At 32.4% G+C, this 19,526-nt stretch overlaps 1 protein-coding gene and 1 long non-coding RNA gene across 2 annotated transcripts; one reads left to right on the forward strand and one right to left on the reverse strand.

Annotated features, from left to right (window-relative positions):
* The first annotated feature begins 13,409 nt into the window (after positions 1 to 13,409).
* LOC108843685 (F-box protein CPR1) lies at positions 13,410 to 15,422 on the forward strand. Its single transcript, XM_056998539.1, has 3 exons — positions 13,410 to 14,777; positions 14,863 to 14,929; positions 15,139 to 15,422. The coding sequence occupies exons 1-2, from the start codon at positions 13,570 to 13,572 to the stop codon at positions 14,900 to 14,902; spliced, it is 1,248 nt and encodes a 415-aa protein (XP_056854519.1). The 5' UTR covers positions 13,410 to 13,569; the 3' UTR covers positions 14,903 to 14,929; positions 15,139 to 15,422.
* A 1,433-nt stretch (positions 15,423 to 16,855) lies between these two features.
* LOC108830255 (uncharacterized) lies at positions 16,856 to 18,063 on the reverse strand. Its single transcript, XR_001946164.2, has 2 exons — positions 17,764 to 18,063; positions 16,856 to 17,323 (listed from the first exon to the last, which is right to left on the reverse strand). It is a non-coding gene; the product is annotated as an uncharacterized LOC108830255 (long non-coding RNA).
* Positions 18,064 to 19,526: the final 1,463 nt, after the last annotated feature.

Raw genomic sequence — 19,526 nt, forward strand, 5'->3', positions numbered from 1 at the left:
CTCTATTCCTTACATGTAGCACTGTTTAATCATCCTAGGAACTGGGTGTAGACCGAAATCTTACAGTGCTTTGGGCAGATTTAGTTTGACTTAGTTGGCTCCTTGAACCTATTTCTTGGGATCTCCAATCTGATAAGTAGAGTTACCGCCAAACCTCATCTTAGTTCATAGGCTAAACCCATTCCTCTTGATGATATTACAATTTGATCTCATGACACACCTTTAATAACAGGATTCTAGGTTGTCATCACAGTGAACATAATCTCTTAAGATTAGTCGAGATCAATTGTTTAATGATTTTTGTCATTTTTTTCTTTCAAAATACAATCAATCATTATACACAAAACTCAGTGTATGACACTAGTTTTTTTTTTTTTTTTTTTTTTTTTTTTTTTTTAGAAAAATCATAGTTTGATAACTATCACTAAGTTCATTTGGCCTCTTGCCAATGACTTTATATGGTAAGCAAAACTTCCCCCACATTTCTTGAGATAGCTCAAAACCATGCATATTTACATTTAACATCTCTTAAGAGTTTAGAAAGTTAATCTACAACTTCTTTAGATTTAAATGAATAATAAAAACAATTTCGAAAATTGTTACAATTTTCTTTAGAATGTATTTCATTCTCAGAAAATCACTTTTTAGATACAACTATTTTCATAGTTCTCTCAAGTTGATTTATAAATCTAACTTGTATATATTTTGAATTAATTTTCCAAAACATATTTTTGCTTTTAGCAATTATACATATCATTATATGATATTGTTTGTACCATCAAAACCACCATTTTTTATGGTTATTCTCAAACATATTGTCTTTAGAAACTACAATACACATGTAAGTTTCAGTCATATTGGTCTGAAAATTCTCACTCGTTTTGCATGGTCAACCTTTTTAAAAGGTGCATTTAAGCATTGACGAAATACAAATGTTTTGATTAATATCAACAAACATTTTATTTCTTATGGCAAATGATTTATATGTGGCAGACCTCTCCCAAATTTAGTTTACGGCGTCGACTCACAAAAATCCATTTCCAACCATACAACTTGATCTCAAAAGATCAAAAAATGTTGTTTATAAATATGTTTTCACCATATTTTTTAAACTTGATTCTTTTTTTTTCCCTCATGGTCATCCATGTTTAATAATTAAATTAAATTGCACCATAAAGAGAAAATCTGTCACAATAAAACAAAAACCGTTAGGCATTCTTGATAATTAAAGCAAATAAATTGTCTTTAACCAAGTCAAAGAGATTAATAACGCTTTAAACCCAAAGATCCATGCGCATAACCGATCTTAAAAGATCATAACTCTTTTATTTTCCATCACCAAGAATTGGAATTCCTGTTTCTTTTGACAAAAAAAAACACTTCACAAAATAATCAGCTTTTTGTTAGTATAATAATACAAACAAAAATTTACTAGAAAGATTATTTTGAAATAATCCTATAGATCTGATTCCGGCATCCTTTTCCAAAGATCAATCAACCTGTTCTTAAAAAAAAACTTTTACAATAATCAGTCCGGTTAGTGTACAGCAATAAACGGATATTTTGAGTTAAGACTGATAGAACCGTATTTTATAAACTACGGATTACTGAATATTGTAAAGAATAAAAATGATAAAACTATACCAAAGAGTAAGAAAAGGATGATACAACTGCAGAGGCGAGATATTATCTCTTTCCTTAACTCAAATACGTCCCGTAGTGCGACGGTTCGATAACGTTATGAGTCCGAGGATACAACTGCAAACAATCTTCTGAATTTGCGTCACTCTATCAGAAGCCTGGCGAAACTGATTTTGTGTTGTACTCTCAGACACAAACTAAAATAAAAAATAAGAGACATCACTATTCAACATGGGAGAATTATTTTTACTATACTTTGTTTGTATGTAAATCTCTCTCAAATGAGTTAACACAAGTGCTCCTTTTATACAGAAAACTAGGATATGATCCGCGCTTTGCGCGGAGTGAAAGAAATAATGAATAGTTTTACGTAGATAATATTAATTTGTTAATTATTAATCTACATATATAGTATGCATGTGTAAAATATGATAAAAGTGAGAAAATGATAACACGAATATATGCATTAGAGGATACAAATAACAAACATCATGTCTTATGTTGAAAAGTTGAGGATCGACATATTGGAAAAAAATAAGATTATAGTATGGATTTGTATTTGTTTCAAAATAAAAGAATCTATCTAAATTTTGGAATGGGTCTTTCACTTAAAACTTATAAGACATAATTATTTTCATAATAAAAGTGCAGAATAATATTAAAAACATAAATAAGACAATAAAACTCGATAATAATAAAACAGGAAAAGAGCGAAAAACAATTAAAAAAACATTAAAACATCAGAATCGCCGCTTAGTAAAATTAAAATCCATTGTCTGTAATCATATAAAGAGGAAAAACAAAGTTTAGTAGCATAAATATTTACATATTTAATTAAGAAACTAAGTGAATTAAATATAATACCTCTTCCTGAAAACATAGATTTCTCCGTGACTTCCATATTGCCATTTTCATTGTGAAGATTTTAAGGTCGTAATTATGGAAACATTTTGAACATATGTTACGTTTTAAAATCGATGCATTAAGAATGTTTCAGTTACATTTCATTTATATAGTTTTTGTTAAAAAATTTGAAAATTTATTTTTGTTTCCAAAAAAATGTTACGTTTTTACTTTGCTTCGTGATGGGCGTTTAAGATGTTTGTTAAAATATATGCATTATAAAATATGCATTACTAACATACCTTTCTCAATATTATTTCAATTATATGTTGGTCTCCTTCCTAAAACATTCATAATGTGTGTGTTTTTGTTTTGACTTTTTCCAATTGATCTTTTAAAAAAAACATATATAGTATGCATGTGTAAAATATGATAAAAAGTGAGAAAATGATAACACGAATATATGCATTAGAGGATACAAATAACAAACATCATGTCTTATGTTGAAAAGTTGAGGATCGACATATTAGAATAAAATAAGATTATAGTATGGGTTTGTATTTGTTTCAAATAAAGAATCTATCTAAATTTTGGAATGGGTCTTTCACTTAAATCTTATAAGACATAATTATTTTCATAATATAAGTGCTGAATAATATTAAAAAAAAATAAGACAATAAAACTCGATAATAATAAAACAGCAAAAGAGCGAAAAACAATTAAAAACATTAAAAATATCAGAATCGCCGCTTAGTAAATTAAAATCCATTGTCTGCAATCATATAAAGAGGAAAAACAAAGTTTAGTAGCATAAATATTTACATATTTAATTAAGAAACTAAGTGAATTAAATATAATACCTCTTCCTGAAAGCATAGATTTCTCCGTGACTTCCATATTGCCATTTTCATTGTGAAGATTTTAAGGTCATAATTATGGAAACATTTTGAACATATGTTACGTTTTAAAATCGATGCATCAAGAATGTTTCAGTTACGTTTTCATCTATATAGTTTTTGTTAAAAAAATTTGAAAAATTGTTTTTGTTTCCAAAAAAATGTTACGTTTTTACTTTGCTTCGTGATGGGCATTTAAGATGTTTGTTAAAATATATGCATTATAAAATATGCATTATTAATATATCTTTCTTAATATTATTTAATTATATGTTGGTCTCCTTCCTAAAACATCCATAATGTGTGTGTTTTTGTTTTGACTTTTTTCGTTTGATCTTTTTAAAAAAACATATATAGTATGCATGTGTAAAATATGATAAAAGTGAGAAAATGATAACACGAATATATGCATTAGAGGATACAAATAACAAACATCATGTCCTATGTTGAAAAGTTGAGGATCGACATATTGGAATAAAATAAGATTATAGTATGGGTTTGTATTTGTTTCAAAATAAAAGAATCTATGTAAATTTTGGAATGTGTCTTTCACTTAAAACTTATAAGACATAATTATTTTCATAATATAAGTGTTTAATAATATTAAAAAAACATATATAAAACAATAAAACTCGATAATAATAAAACATCAAAAGAGCGCAAAACAATTAAAAAAACATTAAAAACATCAGAATTGCCGCTTAGTAAAATTAAAATCCATTGTCTGCAATCCTATAAAGAGGAAAAACAAAGTTTAGTAGCATAAATAATTTTTTTTTGAATTGAGTAGCATAAATATTTACTTATTTAATTAAGAAACTAAGTGAATTAAATATAATACCTCTTCCTCAAAGCATAGATTTTCCCGTGACTTCTATATTGCCATTTTCATTGTGAAGACTTTAAAGTCGTAGTTATGGAAACATTTTGAACATAGGTTACGTTTTAAAATCGACTCATCAAAAATGTTTCAGTTACGTTTTCATTTATATAGTTTTTGTTAAAAAAATTTGAAAAATTGTTTTTGTTTCCAAAAAAATGTTACGTTTTTACTTTGCTTCGTGATGGGCGTTTAAGATTTTTGTTAAAATATATGCATTATAAAATATGCATTACTAACATAGCTTTCTCAATATTATTTCAATTATATGTTGGTCTCCTTCCTAAAACATTCATAATGTGTGTGTTTTTGTTTTGACTTTTTTCGTTTGATCTTTTATAAAAAACATATATAGTATGCATGTGTAAAATATGATAAAAGTGAGGAAAGGATAACACGAATATATGCATTAGAGGATACAAATAACAAACATCATGTCTTATGTTGAAAAGTTGAGGATCGACATATTAGAATAAAATAAGATTATAGTATGAGTTTGTATTTGTTTCAAAATAAAGAATCTATCTAAATTTTGGAATGGGTCTTTCACTTAAATCTTATAAGACATAATTATTTTCATAATATAAGTGCTGAATAATATTAAAAAAAAGACAATAAAACTCGATAATAATAAAACAGGAAAAGAGCGAAAAACAATTAAAAAACATTAAAAACATCAGAATCGCCGCTTAGTAAAATTAAAATCCATTGTCTGCAATCCTATAAAGAGGAAAAACAAAGTTGAGTAGCATAAATATTTACATATTTAATTAAGAAACTAAGTGAATTAAATATAATACCTCTTCCTGAAAGCATAGATTTCTCCGTGACTTCCATATTGCCAATTTCATTGTGAAGATTTTAAGGTCGTAATTATGGAAACATTTTGAACATATGTTACGTTTTAAAATCAATGCATCAAGAATGTTTCAGCTACGTTTTCATTTATATAGTTTTTGTTAAAAAAACTTGAAAAAAATGTTTTTGTTTCCAAAAAAATGTTATGTTTTTACTTTGCTTCGTGATGGACGTTTAAGATGTTTGTAAAATATATGCATTATAAAATATGCATTATTAACATAGATTTCTTAATATTATTTCAATTATATGTTGGCTCCTTCCTAAAACATCCATAATGTGTGTGTTTTTGTTTTGATTTTTTTCGTTTGATATTTTTTTAAAAAAACATAAATAATACAATAGAAATATAATTGTTTATCCGGCTGAATTGTTTGGTTTTTTCAGAAATCCGTATTGTTTTTAAAAAGAAATCTACAGTTACGTACATTCCAAAGTTGTAGTTAAATCTTCTGGCCGACATGAAATCCGTGAGGCAATTGGCCGTTATTTATATCAATGATATGATATTAACTATAATTAAAATGTAATGAAAGATCATGCTGTAAATATGTGACATACCAATGGCAAATGATGTAATTAGTCTAGTAAATTAAGGATTAATCAATATTAAGGCTGAGGAAAAATGTGGGGATGACACCTATGCAAAATGACAACATGGTAATAATTTTACTCTTTTAGGGTTGTTCTTATTATTTGCTCCTCTGTTAATAATAAAGGGATTGAAGGCACGTTATGTCATTATGGAGTCAACCAAACGTACTAATTAAGTGCCATAATAAAATTTGAATTCCATAATTCATGACTCTCGTACGTTTTTCTTTTCAAGTCATAAAGATGTTTTGACCAAATCAAAAAACCATCAATATACTTTTGGGTTTACATTTTTATATTTAAACAAATATAAAAGATAACATGAATATGATTTAAACCATAAGTTATTAGACATAAGTCTATCTAACATATTTAAATCCAAATTCAAACCCAATATCCAATGTGTACATTTAAGTCACATATTTTATTACTCCATTTCTCATTCAAATGAACTCTATTTTTGACATATAAATACACTACTTCATAGTGTTTGTCAAACAATCAGTTATCCGACGAACGTCTTCGCTCGGAAAAATTACCGAAAATAGTCTAAAACCATTTCGTCAAAAAACGAGTTCCAACAATCCTAACTTCCCAAAAGAACTGAATCAACTAAATATTTTTATCTGAAATATTTAAATTTAGTATTATCTGATATTTGATCCAAAATATGAATTATTTAAATTATTTAAAACCGGGAACTAAACCGAAATCGAATTGAACTCAAAATGTTAACTTTGGTATATGAACCAAATTGAAAAAAAAACTGAAACCAAACCCAAATTTATAAATAAAAATGGTTCCTATATTTATTGAGCAAAAAACAAAACAAAAACCGTAACCAAACTCGAAGTAAACTGAAAATCAGTGTTTTGAAACCCGAGTTGGATATTAAACCAAACAACTTTCCCGGTCACCAAGTTATTGGGTCAACCGGGTTAACAAATTAATTAAATTTGTTATATAATAAAATATTAGTCATTGAACATATATAAAATATCTTATGTTTCTAAAAACATTTAGAAAAATACTTAACCTTAGTTTTCTTAGTTTTTTATTTTATTTCAGATACAAAAGATCAAAAAAAAATGTAGACTATTCAATTTTTTTGTATCAATTTAAGAGTCATGACATATAATAAAAATATATCAAGATTTAAAATCCTTAAGTATTTTAATGTCTAATATGAATAATTAAATTATACTTTAGATCCAAAATAAGCTGAAAGTAAAAAAATAAAATTATAATAGCTTATCGATAAGATAAAATAAACTAATAGCAAATTTCATCTAATTGATTTTGTTAATATATTTATAATGGACATGGTCATATGATATTTTATTTTTTAAACGAAAGGATCTAACTTTTTAATTAGAATACAAAATATATTCTAATAATGTAATTGAAATATTCTAAGAGAAAAATAAGTAGAAATTATATACTGACTCAACAAGTAGTTCAATCGGTAATCAGATTTCGGGTTTAAACGGTTTTTTTTTTCTTTTGGATATTATCAGACTTTTAAATAATGTTTTTGTCCTAAAATTCAAACCGAATTACATGCCGGTTCGACCGCAGATCTGAGTCGGATTTCAAAACACCGCTGATAGCCAAAAAAACATTATGAAACTGAATCGAAACCCAAATGTCTGGTCTAAGTCTAATCATATTGAGAACATAGCAAAACTAAAATAAAATTAAACAATTCTCGTAAAAATTTTGTACTGTTATGAATAATTGCTTATGTGGATGTCCAGCCCATTAATTTATGCACTTGTAGTCTTGGCCCATTCATGGACTTTATATATTAACCCATAACCGACATGTAACTCCTATATAAAGAACACTTCTATGATGAAATAAGATAACAGAAAGATTACTTTCCCAACACGTTATCAGCACGATAGACCCTAAAACCCGTGCTACCTAAAAACCCTAAAAACTGACGAGACTTCAGAGAGGCGTATTTCCCAAACTGTGTAGAGCCAGAAGACGATTAAGCTATACACGTGAAGCTCTTGACGATACGAACAAGTTGTCACAAACGGATTGCAGATCGGAGCACAGACGCGCTGTCATGCGCAGAAACAATAGCCGCCGTCGACATTACTTTGGAAACCCTAATCCTAATTTCGGACGAAATTTAAAACCGCCGTATCTCTCCAACCGTGAGGACTCAGACGACGAGTCACCTATCAAATTCAAGATCTCGACGAGAAGAATCCAACGCCGTCGACCTTATCTCAATCCGATCTCGGAAGCGTTCTCAAGGTCTATTACAAGGAGCGCCGTCAACTTGATTCAAAACCCTAATTCGGCCGCAACTTCAAATCGATCTTTCTCTCAAACCGTAAGGAACCAGACGACGATCCAAATATCAAATCGAAGCCCTTGACGAGACGTATCCAGCGACGGAAACCCTGTGTCAGTCCGAGCTCAGACGCGCCCTCACGCTCAGCCACAGTACGCGCCGTTAGCTGCCCAATAACCAGTCCACAGCTCTCTCCCTCTCTCTTTTTGGTGGTCCGGTTTCAGATCTTCTCAAACATAGGTAAACTAATCTGAAACTCTAAAAAAAAAACTCACAGATCGAATTTGGACTTTGTGTTAAAGGTTATGACAATTAAAATCTTGCAAAACCCCTAACAACTCAGATTAATAAGTCCAAACTCATCCATGAGTAAATCGGAGCTCTTAAACCAAAATTTCGATCAAGAGATTGTTAAATCAATTAAAATCACAGCCTAAATGGTTTGCTGAATCTCGAAAACCTCTTTGATCTTAATGATCAAATCGATAAAACCTAGAAATCGATCAATCCCCTTTAAAATCTAAATCTGATCGATTTCATCAAAAAAAAAAAAAAAAACCTAATTTTTGATTAACTTGAAATTCGATTGTCTACTTGATTGTTTGATAGAAAATTTCGAAAATATAAAATTTCCATTTATAGAAAGTTTCGAAAATAGAAAGTTTTCATTTATAGAAAGTTTCGAAAATATAAAGTTTTCTTTTATAGAAAGTTTCCATTTATAGAAAGTTTCCATTTATAGAAAGTTTCGAAAATATAAAGTTTCCATTTATAGAAAATTTCGAAAATATAAAGTTTACTTTTATAGAAAGTTTCCATTTTTAGAAAGTTTCCATTTTTAGAAAGTTTACTTTTATAGAAATTTCTTTTTTCTGAAATTTCTTTTTATAGAATTTTATGGGAAACTTCTCTCATTCATTGATCATCTAGAAATGTTTTCTAAGATTGCATCATAAAATGGAATCCGTAAAAGGCCTTGAAACCTTTTGTTTGAAAATCATTAAAAAAGGGCCTTGAAAACCCTAAATCCGAATTGATTAAAGGTGAATGATTGATTTTCATGTTTGTTTGAATAAATTAAGTGTTGATTCACGTCTTAGCCGTGTGACTTTGAATTATTATTGCTAGAAGTAATCATTTGAAATGGTAGTATGACCTATTGCATCATAACTTCGATTATTTTGCTTGCATCAATACTTATTAAAAAAAAAAAAAGTTGGGTACGTGTGATAAGAAGTATTGATATGAATAATAAAATTTTCTAAAAAGATTACTTAACATAAATTAAGACATGTTTTGGATAATGTGATTTCAGATGTCGAATTTCGAAACTTCAGATTATACTACCCTAAAATCGTTATGGAGATAATTGATTGAAAATGGCAAATGAACACTTCAGTAGTCCTGATGTCAAGAGGACTCGGACAGTGTATTAATCAAGGTAATTATGTAACTGAAAGTGAAAAAAAAAAATAATAATAAAAAAAATAAAGCCATAACAATTATGTGCTATCATCTCACTAAGGATCTGAGAGAGTAGCATGAAAATACTAGGGATCCTTATGACCTCTGGTCAAAACAAAACTTCAAATTCTCAATGGTATTATGGCAAAAGGCCATGGATGAATGAAAGATTCTCAGGTTCTAGGATTTTGAATCCGTGGACAAATATCATTCTGCTCAAATGAGAATCACCTATAGTTTTAAACTATGTGCTGAAGTGGTAATAGTAAAGGAATTATTTTATATGACCTATTCCACATTTCATTCAAATGATATGTTGTTATCACATAAGTCTAAAGGTTTCACGACCTATAAAGATTTATTATCATGCCTATTGGCAGCCGAGAAAAGAAAGCAGAAAATTCGAGATACCATCAACTGATAGATAAAATTCAGTAAACATACATTGAGAAACAAGAAAGTGATATGAAACCTCCTGAAAACATTGAGGATGAAAATGATATATAAGAAAAATCTGAGGAAGCCGTATGGAAAATATAAATTGTGAGGTTGGCTTACACATTGATTAAAGAATCAAAGATTCAGACATTCTGATTTCATGTTTTATGTTTTGATTTGATTTGCTTGTCATTTATAAAATTTATAGCAATAATAAAAGTTGATTCTGGTCTTATATTATCTTGCTTGATTTGCTTGATAATTCCTTGATTGATAAATGACAAATGAAAATTTAGAAAATGAATATAGTAATTAAAATTATCCGACCAAATGCATTGCCTAAAAGAGGCATGAATTATTCACCCAAATAAAAGACCCATTTGAGTTATAAAGTTTTGAAAATGAATGGTTTCCACATTGAACCAATGAGCAAAGAAAAAAAAAGTTCATTCAAGATTATAAATAAAAACTGCCCAAGGCATAGAAATGGTCGAGATTGTACTCCCGGCTGATCTAAACTATGCTAAAAGATCAGTATGATAAAGGCAAAAGGCCTAGGTAACCAGATAGGTTGACCACGAAATTTTATACACTTTATGGCATGACTGGACTAGCCATCCAGGTCTTTAAAATTGATGCAAAGATTGATATCAAAAAAAGGCACAAAAGAGTTATCCCATAAAATCTCACGTTGTGTAACATGTACACAAGGGAAACTCAATAAGCTATAATGTTCCAAGTATCTAAAAGATTTATAAGCATGTTCATGAGGGGGAGAAATGACACTCCCGTGGTACATGAACAACACTAAAAATCCGAGTGAGATGGTCTATGACCATGATAGAACTTGGCCGAATTCTTTGTGATACAAAGATCACTAGCTAATGCTTGGGAACACATGGATTTACATGTAATAAAAATATGCATCAGGCCATATAAAGTGAGCATAGATATTCCCATCTAAGAATGATAAAGGGTCATGATCCAGACATAGACCATCCTAAGAGATTATGTTTAGACCACCACAATAATATGTGCCGTCTAGGATGGAACCTCATAAGAAGATGAGATAAAATTGGGAATATATGTTGGATATGAGAATGTCTTCCTCCCACGATTTTATAAGAGACCTTGAGCCAAAATATGGGTGATCAGATTAAGGCCAGGTTTACGGATTACATGATGAATCCGACTATCCAACATCAGAGGGAGAAAGAAATAAGCTGGTACAAGTATAAAGAGAAATGGAATGGTATTAACCATCCTTGTCTTGGCAAGATCCTCGGACCAGAGAATATGATTTAAGACGTCCAAAGAAAGATCATACAAAGCTAGCTAAAAGAATGCCAGACAGATTAGACCCGAAAAGAAAAGAAAAAAAATGACTAAGTCATACCAGCTTAAGCACCACGAAGTTAATGTCCTATAAGAGACATAATCAAGTTGCTATAAAGTCTAAAGATAGACCAATATGTTCCATAAGATAAGGAACCTCGGAAATAAAAAGAAAGGTGCATAGAAATGACATATCCGAGGTCATAAGAGAAACCAGACCAGACATTGAGATAAGGCTGCCCAGCTAAACATCTAAGATACCAGACCATGTAGTTTGGGACGCCAAACTGCAAGGTAAATGAAGGTTCTTAGTAAGAATGAAATCTCTAATCGATTAGTTCATGTCTGGAACACAATGGAACACTATAAAAGAAGTGTCGACACATAAAAGATAAAGATGCATAAGGAAATAGCACTTGAGTTTAAAAGATATAAGCGAGGATCAGAACCCACGAGAATACAAGAATGCATTCATAGACTAAAGGAAACCGTGGGGGTTCAAAGAAAGATTCAAAGAATCTATAAAAGAGATTGGTGTATTGGCCATATATAGAAACACCACCTGATAAGATAAAACCAGTGAAAAATAGGTCCTGTGTGGGAAAAGAAAAGAAATCGTGAGACATGGACTAAGGTGTTCATATTCCTATTTAAAGTATTCAAGGAATGGCTTGATTACACAAGGATACTCACAGAGACCAAAGGAACAGATTATAAGGAGATATACTCCTATGTGGTGGATGCTACTACAAATTCGAAAAGGTCTGGATATAAGTAAGAAAGAAATGTAGTAAGTAGCATATTGATCACTGGATAAAGAAATGATAAAAGTATCAAAAAGATGAGAAAAGAAATTCTCATAGAATAGTTTTGTTCCTAAGCTATTCATGGACTGAAATGAAAGGCAGCTGCGTATAAGGCATATAATGCATATAAAGGATAAGACTAAGTGATACTTAGTAAAAGGAGTTCTATAAGAATGATCCAGATCAGTCAATGCATATAATATATAAAGAAAATCCTTTGTGTATTGAGATTACTGGTCCAACGAATTGAGAATGGGAAAATGAGATGGTTATAAGAGAAAATGAAACCATCCGATCCAAGCCAAAGGTCCATATCGACCAAGGCATGTTCTGCCTCGTTCCGGCCCCATTTCGATCTGTCTTCCTTGGTCTTGTTCCGGTCCAAACCGTCCAAATGGGACGAACAGCTTGTTGACCCAAAAGAGGCTTAGTTTTGAGAAACATCAAAACTATAATATGGTTGTCATTCATAAAAGTTATGGACGGGACACACAGTGGACAACTGTATGATCCGAATGGACCATGAATCTCTGAAAGAATTTATGGTCGATATCCATCCATGGTAGATGGATGAGAATAAATGTAATACTCCCATGTATAGAAAGTCCATATGTTCTGGTCAAGAACCATAGAACAAGTCCGACCATATTTATGAAATGGACGAAAGATTTTGGTTTATTTATACTAATCAAACAAAGAGAATTTGGTTAGTTTTTACTGATGCAGGATATCTTTCAGACCCCCACCAGGCAAGTCGCGAGGTCGTTTGGTTATGGTCCATGACCAACCAAATTCGTGTGCCAGTCAAGTGTCATCCGTCCATAGAGTGATCAGCAACAAGAAGGTACATCCTGACCACATCTTAATGGAGTTCCAGAAGACATAAAGACGTTCAGGAAGCTACCAGTTCATTCAAAGAAGAATTCAGCTGATCCTTTCACCGAGACACTACCGACCGCGACGTTCGAGGAGCATGTGCACCAGATTAGGATGCACAAGTTCAGAGACCCACACGGAGGTCCAAACCAGGGGGAGTAGTGTGTGCTGTACTCTTTTTCCTTCACTTCGGTTTTGTCCCACTGGGTTTTCCGAGTAAGGTTTTAACGAGGCAGCATTAACACACTACGAGCTCTATATGGTTCTGGCATCCAAGGGAGAGTGTTATGAATAATTGCTTATGTGGATGTCCAGCCCATTAGTTTATGTACTTGTAGTCTTGGCCCATTCATGGACTTTATGTATTAACCCATAACCGACATGTAACTCCTATATAAGGAACACACTTCTGTGATGAAATAAGATAACAGAAAGATTACTTTCCCAACATGTACAAAGAATACTTCCGTCTTTATTCAAAACATTATCATCGACACATGTAGACCTCACCGACGTCTCTCCTCCAACCACTCTGTTAAAGGCACTCAAACTCCCACTATTTCCTTTCTTCCTCACCAAACCTTAACTTCCCCAGATGCGTAAACCTTAACTTCTAAATCATCTGAAATGACAACGGTTCCAATGGATATCGTCAACGACCTCTTCCTCCGTCTCCCAGCGAAGACCTTGGTCCGCTTCCGAGCCCTCTCCAAGCCCTGCTACCACCTCATCAACAGCCCAGACTTCATCTCATCCCACCTCACCCGCGTCCTCAAAACCAACGACCACCTCATGATCCTCCTCCGAGGCGCTCTCCATCTCTACACGGTAGATCTCGATTCCCTAGACGCCGGCGGCGTCTCCGACGTCGAGCACCCGATGAAACGCGGCGGTCCGACCGAAGTCTTCGGCTCTTGCAACGGTTTAATCGGGTTATCGAATTCACCGACCGATCTAGCGTTGTTTAACCCCTCCACTCGCCAGATCCACCGGTTACCTCCTTCCCCCGTGGATCTCCCCGAGGGTTCGAGCACCCGTGGCTACGTGTTTTACGGGTTAGGGTACGATTCAGTTAACGATGATTATAAAGTTGTGAGGATGGTTCAGTTTAAGCGTGACCCAGACGACGAGCTTGGTTGTACTTTCCCTTACGAGGTTAAAGTTTTCAGCTTTAAGATGAATTCATGGAAGAGAATCGAATCGGTTTTGCCTTCGATTCAGCTCCTTTTTTACTTCTATTACCATTTGCTGTATCGCCGTGGCTACGGTGTTCTTGCTGGTAATAGTCTTCACTGGGTTTTACCTCGAAGGCCCGGTTTGATTGCGTTTAACATCATTGTGAGGTTTGATCTCGCCTTGGAGGTTTTCGACATTGTGAGGTTTCCGGAGGATGTTGCCAACGGTGATGTTGATATTCAGATGGATATAGGTGTGTTAGATGGGTGTCTTTGTTTGATGTGTAACTACGATCAGAGGTATGTTGATGTTTGGGTGATGAAGGAGTATAATGTGAGAGGTTCTTGGAGCAAAGTTTTCACGGTTCAGAAACCGAAAAGTGTGAAGATGTTTGCGTTTATGAGACCTTTGGTTTATTCCAAGGATAGGGATAAGGTTCTTTTGGAGATAAACAATACGAAGCTGGTGTGGTTTGATCTTGAGAGTAGGAAGCTTAGTACTCTTAGGATTAAGGATTGTCCTAGCTCGTATAGTGCGGAACTCGTTGTGAGTAGCCTTGTTTTGGGATGCAAAGGAGATCTTGATAACATTAAGCATAGGAAAGAACAACGAGACAAAGAAGCTAGAGAAGCTAAAATGATGCAGAACAGTAATAAGAGGTGAGGGGTTCTTCTCTATGATATGATACGATATGAGTGAGTTAGTAGTGGTATGCTCAGCATGTTCTTTTATTGTTTATCTCAGGGATGATTTCCTGTCCAAGGGATTCAAACTGGTCTTATAAGCGAAATCAAGAGAACAGACAGAGAAGGTAAGTGTCATTATGCCTTTGTTATTCGTTAATGGTATATTCGTCTCTTTTTCCTCACAAGAGTTAAAGACACAGTTTGTCATCATAGGTATTGGTTGCTAAGAACATTCCCAAAAGTGTTAGCAACATAACTTCTGCATATGTCATATCAAAGTTTTTTTTGAGAACTTTTTATCTGCAAGCCGTTATATAAGGATTTTGATTTTCAGGGCGGAGAAAATGGGAAGGAAGAATAGCACAGAGATATTAGTAATCAGCAACTTAACAATAGCGTGTACCAAAAAGGCTTGGTAATAAACAACCTTAACAATAGTTTATATCAGAAAAGATACTTCAGGTGTGGGAAGTGTACTAAGATATGTTACTTAATGCAAGTGTTGTTGCTTTCTGTAAATGGATTGAAATCATAAAATCTCTATGTAACTCTTTTTAAAGCTTGTTATAACTTAAGGACTATGCATAAATTAAGATGTGAAGAATATTTTATAAACCTTTCACACCGAAAAAAATATGCATTTATAACACAACAATTTGGGGTATTTAGCACAAATTAAAAACTTATTTATATTTCTATTTTCCTTAAAAGAAATTTGTTTTTGATATCTTACACTACATTTTGATAATGAATTAGATACTCTATTTGCTTCATAATAAGTGTCATATTAAGCTATTTTTCTTGTTACACAAAATATATCACTTTACAATTTCAATTCAAATTATATTTATTTTCAGCTGAAAATTGATTTATTTTCAGTTGAAAATTGATTACAATCTGTATTGATTTTATAAATAATTTATTTATCTCGAATATTATTTATCAGAAATGTATAATTAATTATAACTTCGGCATATTTCAGCGACTTTTTAAAAGTAATTTTCATAGAGAGTCACTTTCTGACTTTACGTTACAACATAGGTCACATTATGCTATTGAGGTAGTTTTCCTGAGTTGAATGACTTTAATGGCCTTAAAAAACGAAACCATAAGCTTCTTCCTAGTTACCTTTTATTTTCAGTTACGTTTTTGAATTTTGAATACTTGTAGTGGTGGACCCCATACCAAAAGTTATTAGAATTGTTGAAACGAGACAACAACTAATCGTGTTACAAAAGAAAAAAAGACAACAACTAATCTGTTTTTTTTTTTTTGCTCTTTTGCTTTATCAACTACACATTTTTTTTAATGGCTACCAAAGTGATGATTTGTAGATAAAATTAAAAATTCACATCCCAAAGAAGAAGCGTTTCGACAACGGGAGCGGTGACGACGAAGAGAATAACCCGACAAACAAGTCGAGGGGAAAGAAAGAGTATCGATGACAGAAGCGGTGTTGTTTCGACGACGGAGACATGGACATTTCGACGAAGGAGCCGGTGGCGTTTTGATGAAGGAGGCGGTGGCGTTTAGACGACAGAGGTGGTGGTGCGAATGTGAGCTTTTTTCTTCTGATTCTTGTGGTAGACGAAATAATTGTGAAGCAAGCTCTAATAAGAGGTATGAAGTTTTATACTTGCGGGTGTATATGGTATGTGAAGCTAGACAGAGTAACACAATGAAATATAAGTACATATGTACACTTCAGATATATGTATATGTGTACAATGAATTACATGTACACGGTTTCTCGTCTTATGCATTGTCATTTCTTCTATTGAGGAAGTGGGAGGGGGTGGTGGTGACACATATGAGCCAAAATATGTGCATGTTCAAGTCCAATGTAAGGAAAACAGGAAAAGCAAAGTCACATATGAGATATTATATTTGTAGAAGGCTGTAGAAATATGTCTTGGATAATGTATTTTGGTGTACAAGATAAGAAATATGGCTGTAGAAATAATGAACAAGACATCACATTTGCGGTGAAGCTGTACACATATGAATTGATTGACGGTTGTAAATTTGGTGTACACATGTACATTATAAAGTTAGTGTATATATGTACATTCTGAAGTAGTGTGTACACATTTACATCAAATGAAGTAGACACTCTGAAGCAGGTGTACACATGTACAAACGAAAACATCTTCAAACACATAAATTGAAAAGTGGTGAATGTATTATTCAAGAAATTAAGCTAGCTACTACTTCTTACTCCATAATACTTACATGAATTTCAGCCAGTGATTCAGATCTCATGACTCCAAATTTAAAAACTATAAAGATATATTTTTGTTTGTGTTTGAGCTGTGTTGTCGACAGTTCTTTGAAAACTACCTCTTTAGAAGTCTCTCACAGCTTCATCGCCCTCTTGCTCTTCTTCAGCAACTTCTCTCTTCTGTTTCATCACTTCTTCTACACCAAATCAATTGTGTCCTCTTCATCTTGGTTTCAACCAACCAAACTAAGCAAGTACTCTACTCAAAGATCCTACTATATATTCTTCTCAGTTGCATCTTTAAATCCAAGTTTGAGCAACCGTGCAAGAGAATCAAAATAAAAACTATGATAAAGTAACATTTTCTAATAACCATTTTACAACAAAGACGATAAAACCACCTTCTAACTTTTCTCAAATCTAATTAATTGACAAATCCACAAAGACATTAATTAATAGAGAATATAGTTAATTCTTTTCAAGTTAAAATAAAGCTATATAAGAAAGTTTTACTCATAAACAAAAGACAATTTTTTTTGTTAAATACATAATATTTTCCAGAAGCAAAACATAAACAATTTTCTTTAGTTTTGTCAAAAAAAAAAACTGATTTCCTAACTCGGGTTTTGAAGCTAATAATCAGCACAAAATCAAGATATGGAATTTATTACATCTAATAGGTTAAACACTAAATCAATTTTGAAAAATAGAAACAAACAGATTATCTTAGAATCATACCTCATCTTCAATGTCTTCATCTCGTCCCCATCATCGCCGTCATCTATGTCCTCATCTCTGTTATTAATGGCAGCAGTTTTCTGGAATTTGGAAAGAAGAAGATGATGAAATAGAGAAAAAAAGGATAAACAATTTTTTTTTAATCTGGAACGTTAATGTGAAAAGGAAAATAATTGATCTAAGAGTGTTAATTTAATGCAGATATCTATCTTGTCAAGATTTGTGACAGTGAATCCAAACCATTGAAATGACATATACAATCAATGGCCAAGAATAAATCCCGCCACTTGTGTTGTTTAGCTAGAAAACTATGCTTTTTGTTTGGACTGAATTAGTTAAGAATCAGCTATATTGTTAAGGAAAGTGTCTTAGTAGAAGAAAGTGACCTATCTTAGAATTAATAGATAAAATGTGACCTGAGATGTAATATTTTCACTTTTTAATATGTATGAAATATCAGAGGGAAAAACTTATTTAAAAATGGAGAAAGTATTTTGTTTCGATATCTAAAATGAAATTTCACTACAGAAACCAAAAAGTAATATTATAACAGTATCGAAAAAAATAGGTTAGTGAAACGAGATTCCATTTAAGGTAGAGACAAGAGTAGCAAAAATTAAGGTAGATCTCCCAAAATAGTCTTTTTTGTTATGAATCATATATCGTGGATGACCATTAACCAGTCTGGTTCATACAGGAAGTAGCTGGCCCATTAGAGACACTTTAGATAGGCGCCATTTATGATCCGGTTGTATTAGGTCCATTGTCTTATGACGATTTATGTAATCCTATATAAAGAATTCCCTGTTATGATTATGAATAAGAAGTTAATACTTATTACTTTCACAACACATTATCAGCACGAAGCTCTAAATCCTAGGAGTTAGTCGATGGCCACAAATCTCACAATCTCCCCGGCGGCCACATAAACCCTAATTCCGGCGCAACTTCAAACCGTTTGTTCTCCCAAACCGTAAGGATCCAGACAACAAACAATATATCAAATTGAAGCTCTCGACAAGAAGAATCCATAGCCGTCGTGTCGATAGATCTCAGACGCGCCCTCACGCTCCGTTTCATTACGCGCCGTCAATTGCCTTAAGAACCCTAATTCCGGCGCAACTTCAACTCGATCGTTCTCTCAAACCGTAAGGACCTAGACGATGAGCCACATATCAATTTGAAGTTCTCGACGAGAAAAATCCATCAGTGCCAACAGTTCGACGATCCGATCTCAGACGTGCCCTCACGCTCAGATTCAATATGCACCGTCAATTACACTAAAACCCTAATCCGTCCGCAAGCTCTCTCTTTTGGTGGTCCGGTTTCAGATCTTCTCCAATTCAAAGGTAAACCATCTGAAAGCTTATAAAGAACTCACACAATCGAATTTGGATTGATTGGTAAAGGTTATGAAAATTAAAATTTTGCAAAGCCCTAAAACCCTAGGTTAATAGATCCTAAAACCCCAGGAGCTCTTAAGTTCGACAGAGATTGATTCATCAATTAAAATCAAAATCATTCTGGTTTTGAATCTCACAGCCCCTGATCTATTGATCTAAGTAGTTAAAAATATATACTACAAACCCTAAAGTATCAGATTAAAACTATCAAAACACATATTAAAATTTAAAATTGAGTTTTGCTCTTGTTTTGATAATTGAATGTTTATGTTTTAATCTGAAAAGCTAAGTTGCTAGAATTGATTAAATGTTAGGGTTGATAGATTTTCAAATCGATTTTCCTAATCTTAAATCAAAATC

This window comes from Raphanus sativus, chromosome 2 (genome assembly GCF_000801105.2).
Source record: "Raphanus sativus cultivar WK10039 chromosome 2, ASM80110v3, whole genome shotgun sequence".
In the NCBI taxonomy this organism is placed as follows: Eukaryota; Viridiplantae; Streptophyta; class Magnoliopsida; order Brassicales; family Brassicaceae; genus Raphanus; species Raphanus sativus.

Excerpts from the sequence above, each read along its gene's own strand:
- LOC108843685 (XM_056998539.1), top strand. The coding sequence starts at position 13,570 with ATGACAACGGTTCCAATGGATATCGTCAACGACCTCTTCCTCCGTCTC. Across the intron at positions 14,778-14,862 it reads ATGCAGAACAGTAATAAGAG|GGATGATTTCCTGTCCAAGG; the intron begins GTGAGGGGTTCT and ends TGTTTATCTCAG.